Source organism: Carex rostrata, chromosome 14, assembly GCF_964058835.1.
Source record: "Carex rostrata chromosome 14, lpCarRost1.2, whole genome shotgun sequence".
NCBI classification, from domain to species: Eukaryota; Viridiplantae; Streptophyta; class Magnoliopsida; order Poales; family Cyperaceae; genus Carex; species Carex rostrata.
The window spans coordinates 3,641,568-3,651,872 of record NC_135931.1 but is presented as its reverse complement, the minus strand read 5'-3'; the positions used below and the strand labels follow the sequence as shown (position 1 = coordinate 3,651,872).

The 10,305-nt window shown below is 39.0% G+C and overlaps 1 protein-coding gene across 1 annotated transcript; it reads right to left on the bottom strand.

The window, feature by feature from the left end:
* Positions 1–1,502: 1,502 nt before the first annotated feature.
* Positions 1,503–9,336, bottom strand: NRPB2 (DNA-directed RNA polymerase family protein). The gene is made up of 23 exons (XM_078315460.1): positions 8,923–9,336; positions 7,820–8,332; positions 7,525–7,722; positions 7,262–7,413; positions 7,051–7,171; positions 6,926–6,970; positions 6,703–6,840; positions 6,544–6,616; positions 6,387–6,463; positions 6,197–6,304; positions 5,996–6,112; positions 5,249–5,404; positions 5,052–5,156; positions 4,830–4,955; positions 4,670–4,747; positions 4,318–4,413; positions 4,110–4,225; positions 3,954–4,023; positions 3,817–3,870; positions 3,584–3,727; positions 3,183–3,482; positions 2,277–2,699; positions 1,503–2,031 (listed from the first exon to the last, which is right to left on the bottom strand). The coding sequence occupies exons 1-23, from the start codon at positions 9,178–9,180 to the stop codon at positions 1,924–1,926; spliced, it is 3,576 nt and encodes a 1,191-aa protein (XP_078171586.1). The 5' UTR covers positions 9,181–9,336; the 3' UTR covers positions 1,503–1,923.
* Positions 9,337–10,305: the final 969 nt, after the last annotated feature.

Below are 10,305 nucleotides of genomic sequence, written 5' to 3'. Positions count from 1 at the left end.
TCAGTTTTTCTGAAAACAAGCACCATACCAGCTTGGTGTTTGGACTGGTAAGCTAGTACCAGAACTTGGTACAAGGATTTTAAACGCTGGTAGAGTACACCTAGAGACTGGTACAGGGTCCACAAAGGACTAGTGCTTTCTAAAAAAGTTCGGTTGTAAGAATAAAGAATGCAAAACTTGAAATTAAGTCCTTGACTTTATTCAATATCAAACTTTTAGTTTAGTAGTATTTAACTTGAATACTTGAATTTTTAGGTTTTGCAAATTTTTGTGCAGGTAACTTGAATGCTTGGAACTAGGGCTGGCAAACAAATTCGAGGTTCGTGATTCGATTCGGGTTTGATTCGAGTTTAATTCGATTTGAAATGGGTTCGAATTGAAACGAACCAAATCAGGTTCGGTTCGAAATTAATTCAAACCAAACTCAAACCTAGCCTGGTTCGATCGAAATAGGTTCGTGATTTTTTTGTGGTTCGAATCTCATAAAATTACCGTCCATCCATTTACCTGATAAAATTAAAATCCAAGATAGAGAGTCATAATTTAACTTAGCCGACACTCCCTCGCTCTCAAATCTCAATAACCTAGTTCTCTCTCCACCTCTCCCTAACTCACTCTCCCTCTAGCTCTAAAATCTAGCTGACGCTCTCGGCGACTGGCTGTCTCTCCGGCTGTCACTCCTCTCTCCGGCCTAGATGACTATCTCTTCTCTTTCTTCGGTCGTCTCTCATAGTTCATACCAGGAAAGCCGTCTCTGATGTATTTTTTCATGAACAATTTTTCAACTTAAAAACACTTATTTCATAGTTCATACCGGTAAAAGGAAGCCATGTGAATTTTGTCCCGCGAGAAAAAATTAATGTATAAACTACCGGTATAACTAGGGCTGCTAAAAAATAATTTAGTTCGTGATTCAATTCGGGTTTGATTCGAAAAATGTGTAGTTTGCAATTAATTCGATTCGAAATGGGTTCAGTTCGAAACGAATCAAACCATGTTCGGTTCGAAATGAATTCAAACCAAACTCAAACCTAAAGTAAGTTCGGTTCGGTTCGTTGCCACCCCTACTTGGAAAGCAGAAAAGCCGATTTTATTCTCAATCCCATCATCCTCCAACAACGCAGAAAATCCGCGCCCCGCACGCATAGTTCATAATTTAACTCCACCATTTGCCTAAAGCAGAGCAATTAATGTTTGAACCGATACAATAATCAAACGGTATACAAGTTCATCTTCAATTAAGTGTTGATTTTACACAATTAAATTATGAACTATGGGTGCTATTTAATTACTGCATGTTCTATACAAAACTATTTCTGTTACTTGATTATGATTTGGAACTCTTCATCAAATGGCAACCAAAAAATTAGCGTCGGCACAAGTTATTTCCCAGCATAATGAACTTTTATCATTTGTAACTAAGAAACAAATAATCACCGAATTGGTCTCATTTGATATTTTACAACGTTGCTTAAAAGTAACCTTCGAATGGTACGAATATCTTTTCTTTAACGCTAAAAGTTCATCTATTTCATTTTCAGCTCTAAGAAAAAATAGTTCGATTTAAATTTCTATCACGATCAGCTAAAATCTCTCTTGCTTCTTCTACTCAACGGGTACAACACTTTTTTTATCGTACAAAATATTACAAAACAGTTATACTTTGCAGTATAACATAAAATGATTCTAAATAGGCTGAAGCAATAAGTGGCTTCACAAGAAATACATTTAATATCATAAAGACACAAATTTTAGCATCCAAGCAGGCATATCCAGGCTTGTGTTACTTGCTGATTACTCGGAAGCAATTCATGCCCCCAAGCAAATCTCAATATTATTTTCGCACTTGTAGGATCATCAGGTGGCAGTGTTTAAACCAAAAAAACTTCAGTACCAGATAGCCTTGAGCTTATGCTAGAATGCTCATTTCTTCTTTTTGGGTTCTTTCACTTCTTTGGTGAGCATTCTAGGAGCAATTGCCATAGCCATGAGCTCCTGGAACAGAAGCTTGCATGCATACGGTATATACACCTACAGAAAACAAAGCAAAACAAAAGGTCAAACAAAAATCTTTACCTTAAAAGGAAACATAAGGTCCACATGGGGGTAGAGAAAAAATTTCGGCTAATGGTTGCAACAAGTAGCAAAACTAGAGAAAGAACCAAAAAAAATAAAAATAATGTAAATTAACATAGTTACTTGGTTATGACCTCAACCAAAAGATATTGACGACACAAGGCAGTGCCGTACCAAAAGTATTAGTATAGTTATCTAACCTGGACAATGTCAGTCTTGTTCTTGCATCCTCTGCATTCGAAGGAATGTTTCTTGAGATTTGCAATGGCAATCAAGCCACACTTCTCACAGACATGCACTCTATATGCATCACTCTGGTCGAACAACCTCTCTTTCAGAAAAAATGCAGCTCCATGTGCAATCATACAATCACGCTCCATCTCTCCAAACCTCAGACCACCATCCCGGGACCGCCCCTCTGACGGCTGACGTGTCAGGATCTGCACGGGTCCACGCCCCCTCGAGTGGATCTTGTCATCAACCATGTGCTTCAAGCGTTGGTAGTATGTGGGGCCTAGGAATATCATGGCTGTCAACCTACGGCCTGTATGACCATTGTACATGGTCTCAAACCCACGCATCTGGTAACCACACTTGTGCAGGGCCTTACTGATGTTGTCCACCTTTGGGTGATACCAAAACAAAGGTTAGTTGAGAGTTTATAAAATAGGAGTTTGAACTTAAATGACAACTCACATTATTTCAAAATCTACCACCCAAGCAAGCAAACACACACAGACAGACAGACAGCTTAGTAGCAAACTTTTGTAAAATTTTCAAACTCCCTTATTGTTGCTAACTTGGGAAGGCTACTTTAAGCCGTTTCTTTAACAATATTACAATTCTCCTCACCAGTGAGAAAATTAGAAACTGAACACCATCAATCTAGGTAACTTTGCTAAAGTGTGAATGTAATTAGTTCACTAATTTAACTAGACAAAACCATGACTTAGATTATGAACATATTTCAACATGACCTTCTCCAATAGATAGGGTAAATAGTGCCTTCTGCGAATTCACAAGGAGAAAGGGCTTCTCGCAATTGTTTCCATTATTAGGAGTAAGTTGATCACTGCATTTTGCTAGTATTACAATAATAAACTTACAGTGACATCAGTAAAAGGTGTGGCATCACCCTCTTTCCCCATATGAGCTGCGACTTTTCCCATAATACACTCGATAAGTTGACCGATAGTCATACGAGATGGAATGGCATGTGGGTTCACAATAATATCAGGTGTGATGCCTTCGATAGTCCAAGGCATGTCCTCTTGGGTATATGTCATGCCAACAGTTCCCTTCTGACCATGCCGACTACTGAACTTGTCTCCAATCTGAGGTATACGTACCGACCTCATTCGCACCTTCACAAACCTCAGACCATCAGCATTTGTTGTCAGTAGAACCTGTACATATCACACGATGAATGAGAACACAAAAGCAGAAAACCTCAAATTAAGAACAGAACCAGTAAAAAGTTACATCACAGGAAGGACAAAAACATAACCTGATCAATCATCCCAGTTTCGCTGTGGCGCATAGAAGTGCTGTGATCCCGCCGTGTGTACCTCGCTGATTGGCCCTGGGCATCATCTTGGGCAAGTGGAGATGTTTTTCCAATAATAACATCTTCACCAGAAACCCTAGTACCCTAATTAACAAAAAGAAGGAAAGAAAGATCATAAACAGTATTTGTAGAGAAGTCGACAATTTCATAAACCAAGATTAGTAAAAACTCACTGGAGGAGCTAGGCCATCATCATCTAATTTGTCATAGGATCCATGCCGCATACCCTTAAAAAAGAATGCTTTGGGTTAAAAACCATTACCTCTTGACCAAACAGAAAAGAAGATCCTTTCAAATGTTACCAACTTACCATAGTGTTCTCCCTATTTGGACGGCCGAAATCTTCCTTGATAAGAGTTCCCATCTTTTTTTCCTCATCTCTACAAATGTGAAACCACTTAAATAAATTTTAGTGACTACACAAAAACCACAATACAAAATATGAGAAATTATACAGATATAATACCTATACGAGCGGAAAAATAATGATCGGAAGAAACCACGGTCAATTGATGATTGGTTCATAATGACAGAATCTTCTTGATTGTATCCCGAATAGCACGCAATAGCAACAATAGCATTCTATCCAATAAAAATATAAATTATTAACAAAATTTATTTTCAAAATAATCAAGTAAATTTCTCGAGCATGTATAAAGATCAATGTTCCTTACAATGCCAGCTGGCAACTGCCTGAAGTGTAGATGCTCCATAGCACGAGTGGTGACAAGAGGCTTCTGTGGGTAATAGAGAACATATGCCAATGTATCCTGAGAAATGGCAGAAGCACAATTACGCAGATGGAAACACGGAAAAAACTATACATGTAATTATGACCACAATTATCTTCTACAATCTGCCATGTATAAGCGGTTCATCATGGCTGGCTTCCACAGATGTTGAGCTTTCACGGCCTTCTTATTGGATGTAAATGCAACTTGATAGCTTAGCTAAATTTCGTATTTCATAAAAGAACCTTCTAAACAGACCCATAAAAATTAAAAACCAAAAGATTCAAGTCCTCACCATGCGCAGCTGATAATTTGTGACGTAAATCCCCATGGCTTGCTTTCCCATAGCTGACTGGTATGTATTACGGGGTGACTGAAAGACAATAAAGACATCCTATAAGCCAAGCAGATACAAATGTAGTATAGAACAAGAGATTTCAAGAGAGATCAATAACCTGGTTGTGGTCAGGAAAAGGAATGATTGAAGCACAAACACCCAGGATGAGTGACGGATGAATTTCGCAGTGAGTATAAGTCTCAGAATATGCCTCTTCTGGATTCATCCTTGCATTGTTAAGATCCTGGAATTTTTGTGTAGCATAAGGTAGTCATCATATGTCTCTACATGATAGCCATTAACTAATTATCAGAACCAATCTAAGATTCCAGGCACTAACATTAATAGTCATTGATATCATCGTAGTTTCTTCTTCCTCAGTATCTATGTACTCAATAAATCCCTTGGCAACCAGATCATGCCAGCCACTTTCTTCTGGGGTCTCCTGATATACATTAAAAGAAACAATTTCAGCTAAAGAAAATAGGTCACTAATAAATTGGCTAACAGTAAATAGAAACTAAAAGAAGGCCAGACCCTTTGTTGCAAGGCACGGATATCTTTTTTCTTAATCAGTAGCCTCTGATTTTCAACTATAAACAATGGACGACTGCAACGGCCATAGTCAGTATACAATCGGAGTTCCTTCAGACGAATATCACGTACCACACCAACCTCAGTATTCACGTCGATCTGAATAAAAAAGCAGCACACCATTAGTTGGAGATGAACAGCTTAAAAATTTTAAGTCATTGTAAATAAAGCAGTCAAAGTAATAATTGCAACAGAAATTATATTGCGAGAAGAAAAAAATTATACCATGTCTGTATGGTTTTACATTAAGATGTGTGCTCTTTGAGATTAAATTAACCACAATTCGCATAACAAACATTAATTAATTGTTCCCAATCACCATCTCTTGTGCTCTTCCTCTCTCACGGGTCTTCTACTGTGCTCTTTCCAGTCAGAAAGGCACAAAAGATGCAAATGAGCGTTTTTTGGGGAGGCAGAAAAACTAGAAGGGGCTTCATGACATAGACATTTAACAATTTTAGTGGGTCTGGACATGCTAACCCGAATAACAAATCGAGTCAAATCATACGAGTCAATATGTGAATCATAATAAGATTTTAACTGTGTTGCCTTTTCTATTTATTCCAAAAATCAGGTTCTATCAGGACTCAAAAAGGCATTCTATACCTAATGGCTCATGCTCTCAAATATTCAACAAGCCATAATGCCCAGCAACACATTCAATGTTAAATGGAGAGGAAAATAGATTACCTGTCTTCTCAAACGCCTCAAAGTTCTAACCAAGAGCTCAGGGTTTCGGTGAATTCCAACCCAGCAGCCATTAACAAAGATTTTTGCTGCTTGAGGAATGACAGCAGGTGATATTTCCTGAAAATGTCACAGCACAAATTCTGAGTTCTAAGTACAGAGAAGAATAGATCCAGGTTCAACTGTTAAATCTAATTAGAGTACCTCAAAGTTCTCAGTACCCCATTCCTCCAGAAATTCCAAAATTGGATGAGCAGCTGAACCAACAGTAATGTACACCATAAGTGCAAGATTTTTCACCAGCCCACAAGCCTGAAGCCCCACAAAAACTGTTATAATCTATCCTCGAGCTCTTTTAAATTGACCTGAACATTCCCTATGTATAAGTAAGTACCTGACCCTCCGGTGTTTCAGCTGGACACATCATTCCCCAGTGAGAATTATGCAGTTGACGTGGTTTTGCCAATTTCCCTGATAAATTCAAGGTTGTGATCAGCCAACAGGTATGATACTATAATCTGCCCTTCCTTCTGGTAAAGTACAAAACTTACCTTCACGCCCAATAGGAGAGTTCAGCCTCCTCAAATGAGATAATGTCGAAGCGTATGTGAGACGATTCAGCACCTAAATGAAGAGTAAGAGCGTATTAAAGGCATATTAATCTTACTAATACAGGTTTGAAACAATGAAGATAACATAACTTCATGTACCTGTGATACTCCAGCTCTTGTACCAGCTTGATTTGCTTGGCCCCAGTTTCCAGTAGCAAGGGAGTACTTGAGACCACTCGTTACGGTCTTAGCTTTAATAGCGAATTGCAAGTTGACCTCTTTTCCATTGTCCACACACTGCTCAACAAGAGAAGCTCCAAAATTAGTACAGGACAACATTAAATAAGCTCAAAATGCCAGAGAGTTATTCTTAAAGAGGCACCTTTTGAACATAAGATCTCACATCCCTCGTCAGTTTTCTAAACAGCTGCAGTTAAATAAATCAGATAGTAAGTAGCAGTGCAAAGATAAAACAAATCAACAATTCTGATCTCAATGAAAACGAACCATCCTAAAGAGCCCGCCTAGTAAGGGACCTGCAAGGTCAAGCCTTTTGTTGCCATAATGGTCCCTGTCATCTTCAGGCCTCCGACCAAGAGCACATAACAGCAGCCGGTGAATGATGTACCTTTAACAAAGAAAACAGGATTTGTGGTCAACATCTCTGATGGTCATGTAGACAAAAATGAGAATTTTCATTGATGGTAAAAGGACACACCCAAAGTAGTATGCTTTTTTGGTCTCACAGAATTCCCCCACACCAACATGAGGAAGCATCTCTTTCTGGAGAATATCTCTAGCGTACTTAATTCTCTTCTCACGAGTCACTCCTACTGTTGCACCACGCTTTCCAATATAATCCAAAGCCACCTAATAAACAAACAATACGTTAACAATAGCAATGCAAGTATTGTCAAAAAAGAATGTGGATCACCTTCCATTAGATAAGCACGAGGATTATACAAAGGAGACTTAAATTACCTGTTGATTTTGTATAACAAATGCCTCCTCAAGGGATGGCCGTAGCAGTTCCATCATTTGTGTGTCAGAGAAATCATAACAAATATGTTCAAGAATATCTTTGTCTGCAACAAAACCGAGTGCTCGGAACACAATGATAATTGGAATATCCGCGCGGATATATGGAAGGGTAGCCCGAATATATTGCCCTGAAGAACCCTGTATAAATAAAAAATTGTAAAATAAGAATCCAACCATTAATTACAAGGAAGCTAAGGGTAGAAACATATATCATAAGCTAGAAGCAAATACTAACCCCTTTGGCACTTGTACGAGAGAGCATCCTGACAAACATGCTACTAGCTGGCCTGTTCTGGTTCTCAGCCATGGACCGCACCTCGCCCACAAAAGAAAACTTATTGGGCTGCCTCTTCTTGAAAACATACACATGATTTGTGCTCATTTTTTCTTGTGCAATAAGCACCTTCTCGCTGCCATTAATTATAAAATAGCCGCCTTGGTCATAGGGACACTCGCCAAGCTCAGTAAGGTCCTTCTCTGATTGTTGGTATAGAGTGCAATAGCTGGATCTTAGCATGATTGGCACCTTGCCAATGAAAACCTTTGGGTATTCCTGGGTTTCTGTCACCTCCTCGCAGTCGTGTCCCTTTTTAATCACTCGATATGTTACGTCGACATATAATGGGGCTGAGTAAGTAAGATTCCTAAGCCGAGCTGCTTTTGGAAAGAGCGTGGCCGTCTCACCATCAGATTCTGTCATCATTGGCCTACTCAGGTATATCTGACCAAAGCTGATTTTGTGCAAAGTCTGCATTGATTAACAAAATTACCCCTATCAAGGCTATAAAATAGGAACACTAAAGCATGGTTTCAGTTTGCATTTAACAATGACTTAGTTCTGTAAAAACACAAGCACGTCACATGCAAAAAGAACAGACACCATGAATTATCAAATATTAACAGAAAGCGGAGGTAAAAAGAACAGAAATAGATGTTCAAAGACAACACAGATGGAAGGCTGCAGCACATTGTATATTCCTGATTTTGTTTTTCATTTGGCATTAGTTTCCTATCTGCGCATAATTATGGCAAATTCTAAGTTTTATGTTTTTCCCTTGTGACAATTGTTTTTTTTTTCTTTATTTTTGCCCTTTTTCTGATTCATTAGTTGATCAGAGCGTAGCTCAATAATGCCTGTAATTAATGGGACTCTGGTATTTGATCAGAGCATAGCTAGAAGCAAATACCAACCCCTTTTGCAAGAGTTTCAGAATGCTACAACACGAATGGAAGGCTACAACTGTTGCAGTACTGGTATCATGTACCATGACCCTCATTTCAGGATGCTTAATCAGAAAAAAAAACAAAAAAAAAAAACAGGATGAAAAGGACAGTGACCTCAGAGAACTCAGACTGGCGACCAGGGTTGTGCTGGGACTCCGGTCGGATATCTATATCTGCCGATTCATCCACTATTTCTTGCATTGTGTTCTGGATGAACTCGTCGAAAGAGTCAAGCTGCTGGCGCACAAGCCCCTTCTCCTCGAAATATGCGCTGATAACAGCCCAGGCATCCTCCTGTGTTATCTCCTCTTCCTCGTCCACCTCTTCCATCGGCTCCGTCTCCATTTCACCAGGATACTCATCCACCATCATCTTGAAAACAACTCTATTATTAGGGTTCTGATTTTGTAACTCGAGACTGAAAGTCAATCGCAATACCAACAACTCCTCTGTACCAACAACTAGGGCAGCCCTAAACAAGGACGAAGTGAGAGGATAGCAGAGAAGGAAGGAAGGAAGGAAGCGAGAGCCTTTTCTCTATCTCTCAGTTCTAAACAAGGACGAATTGGAGACGAAGAGGAGAGAGGCGGGCCAGGCGGAGCGACGGAGACGGAGAGGGAAGAGATCACGGGCCAGGCGGCGCGACGGAGAGGGAGAGAGGCGGGTCCGTGAGGCGTGAGAGAGGGGAAGAGACGAAGAGTCGGTGTTAGGTTCGATTGTTCGTGTTCGAACAGGAATCGATCGGATCTGAATTTGAACTGTTAAACGGGTTGTCCAAAGGCCCTTCAAGCTCGGTCCGGTTCAACTGATCCGAACTTAACTTCGGGCCTGATTGATTTCATCCGATTAGCGGGCCTAAATACTGTTAAAATACTGTCCAATTATTATTCGGCCTGTTTGTCTATAGACAAATCTGTCCAATTAGCAGCCTATTGAGAACCAATATTTAATCTAGTAGCAAAGTAATGTCTGTGTGCAAGAAGTTGCAGGTTCAAAAATATTTAATTTAGAGAGTGGATCATGATGCATTGTAATGTATAGTCTCTTTTGTACATTGGATTATAAATTACCGGATTCAAAGTTTAAATTATCGATCTAAACCGTTCATCTTGTTCTTCATATTATTATATGTTTGGAGATCAAATTTTACATCTTTTGAAATTTTTTTATTATTTTTTTAGATTTATTGAAAATCGTTGTTTTCAGTCAAATCTGGACCATAAAAAAACAGCAATTTGCAATAAATCTAAAAAATAGTAAAAAAATTCCAAAAAATGTAAAATTTGGTCTCCGAATACATTTAATATGGAGAACAAGATGAACGGTTTGGATCGATGATTTGGACTTTGAATCCAGTGATTTATAGTCCAATGTACAAAAGATGCTATACATTGCAATGCACCATAACCCAACTCTCTCTCTCTCTCTCTCTCTATATATATATATATATATATTAAGAGAAGGGTTCAAATGCCTCCATTTTTTGTGCCTCCACCG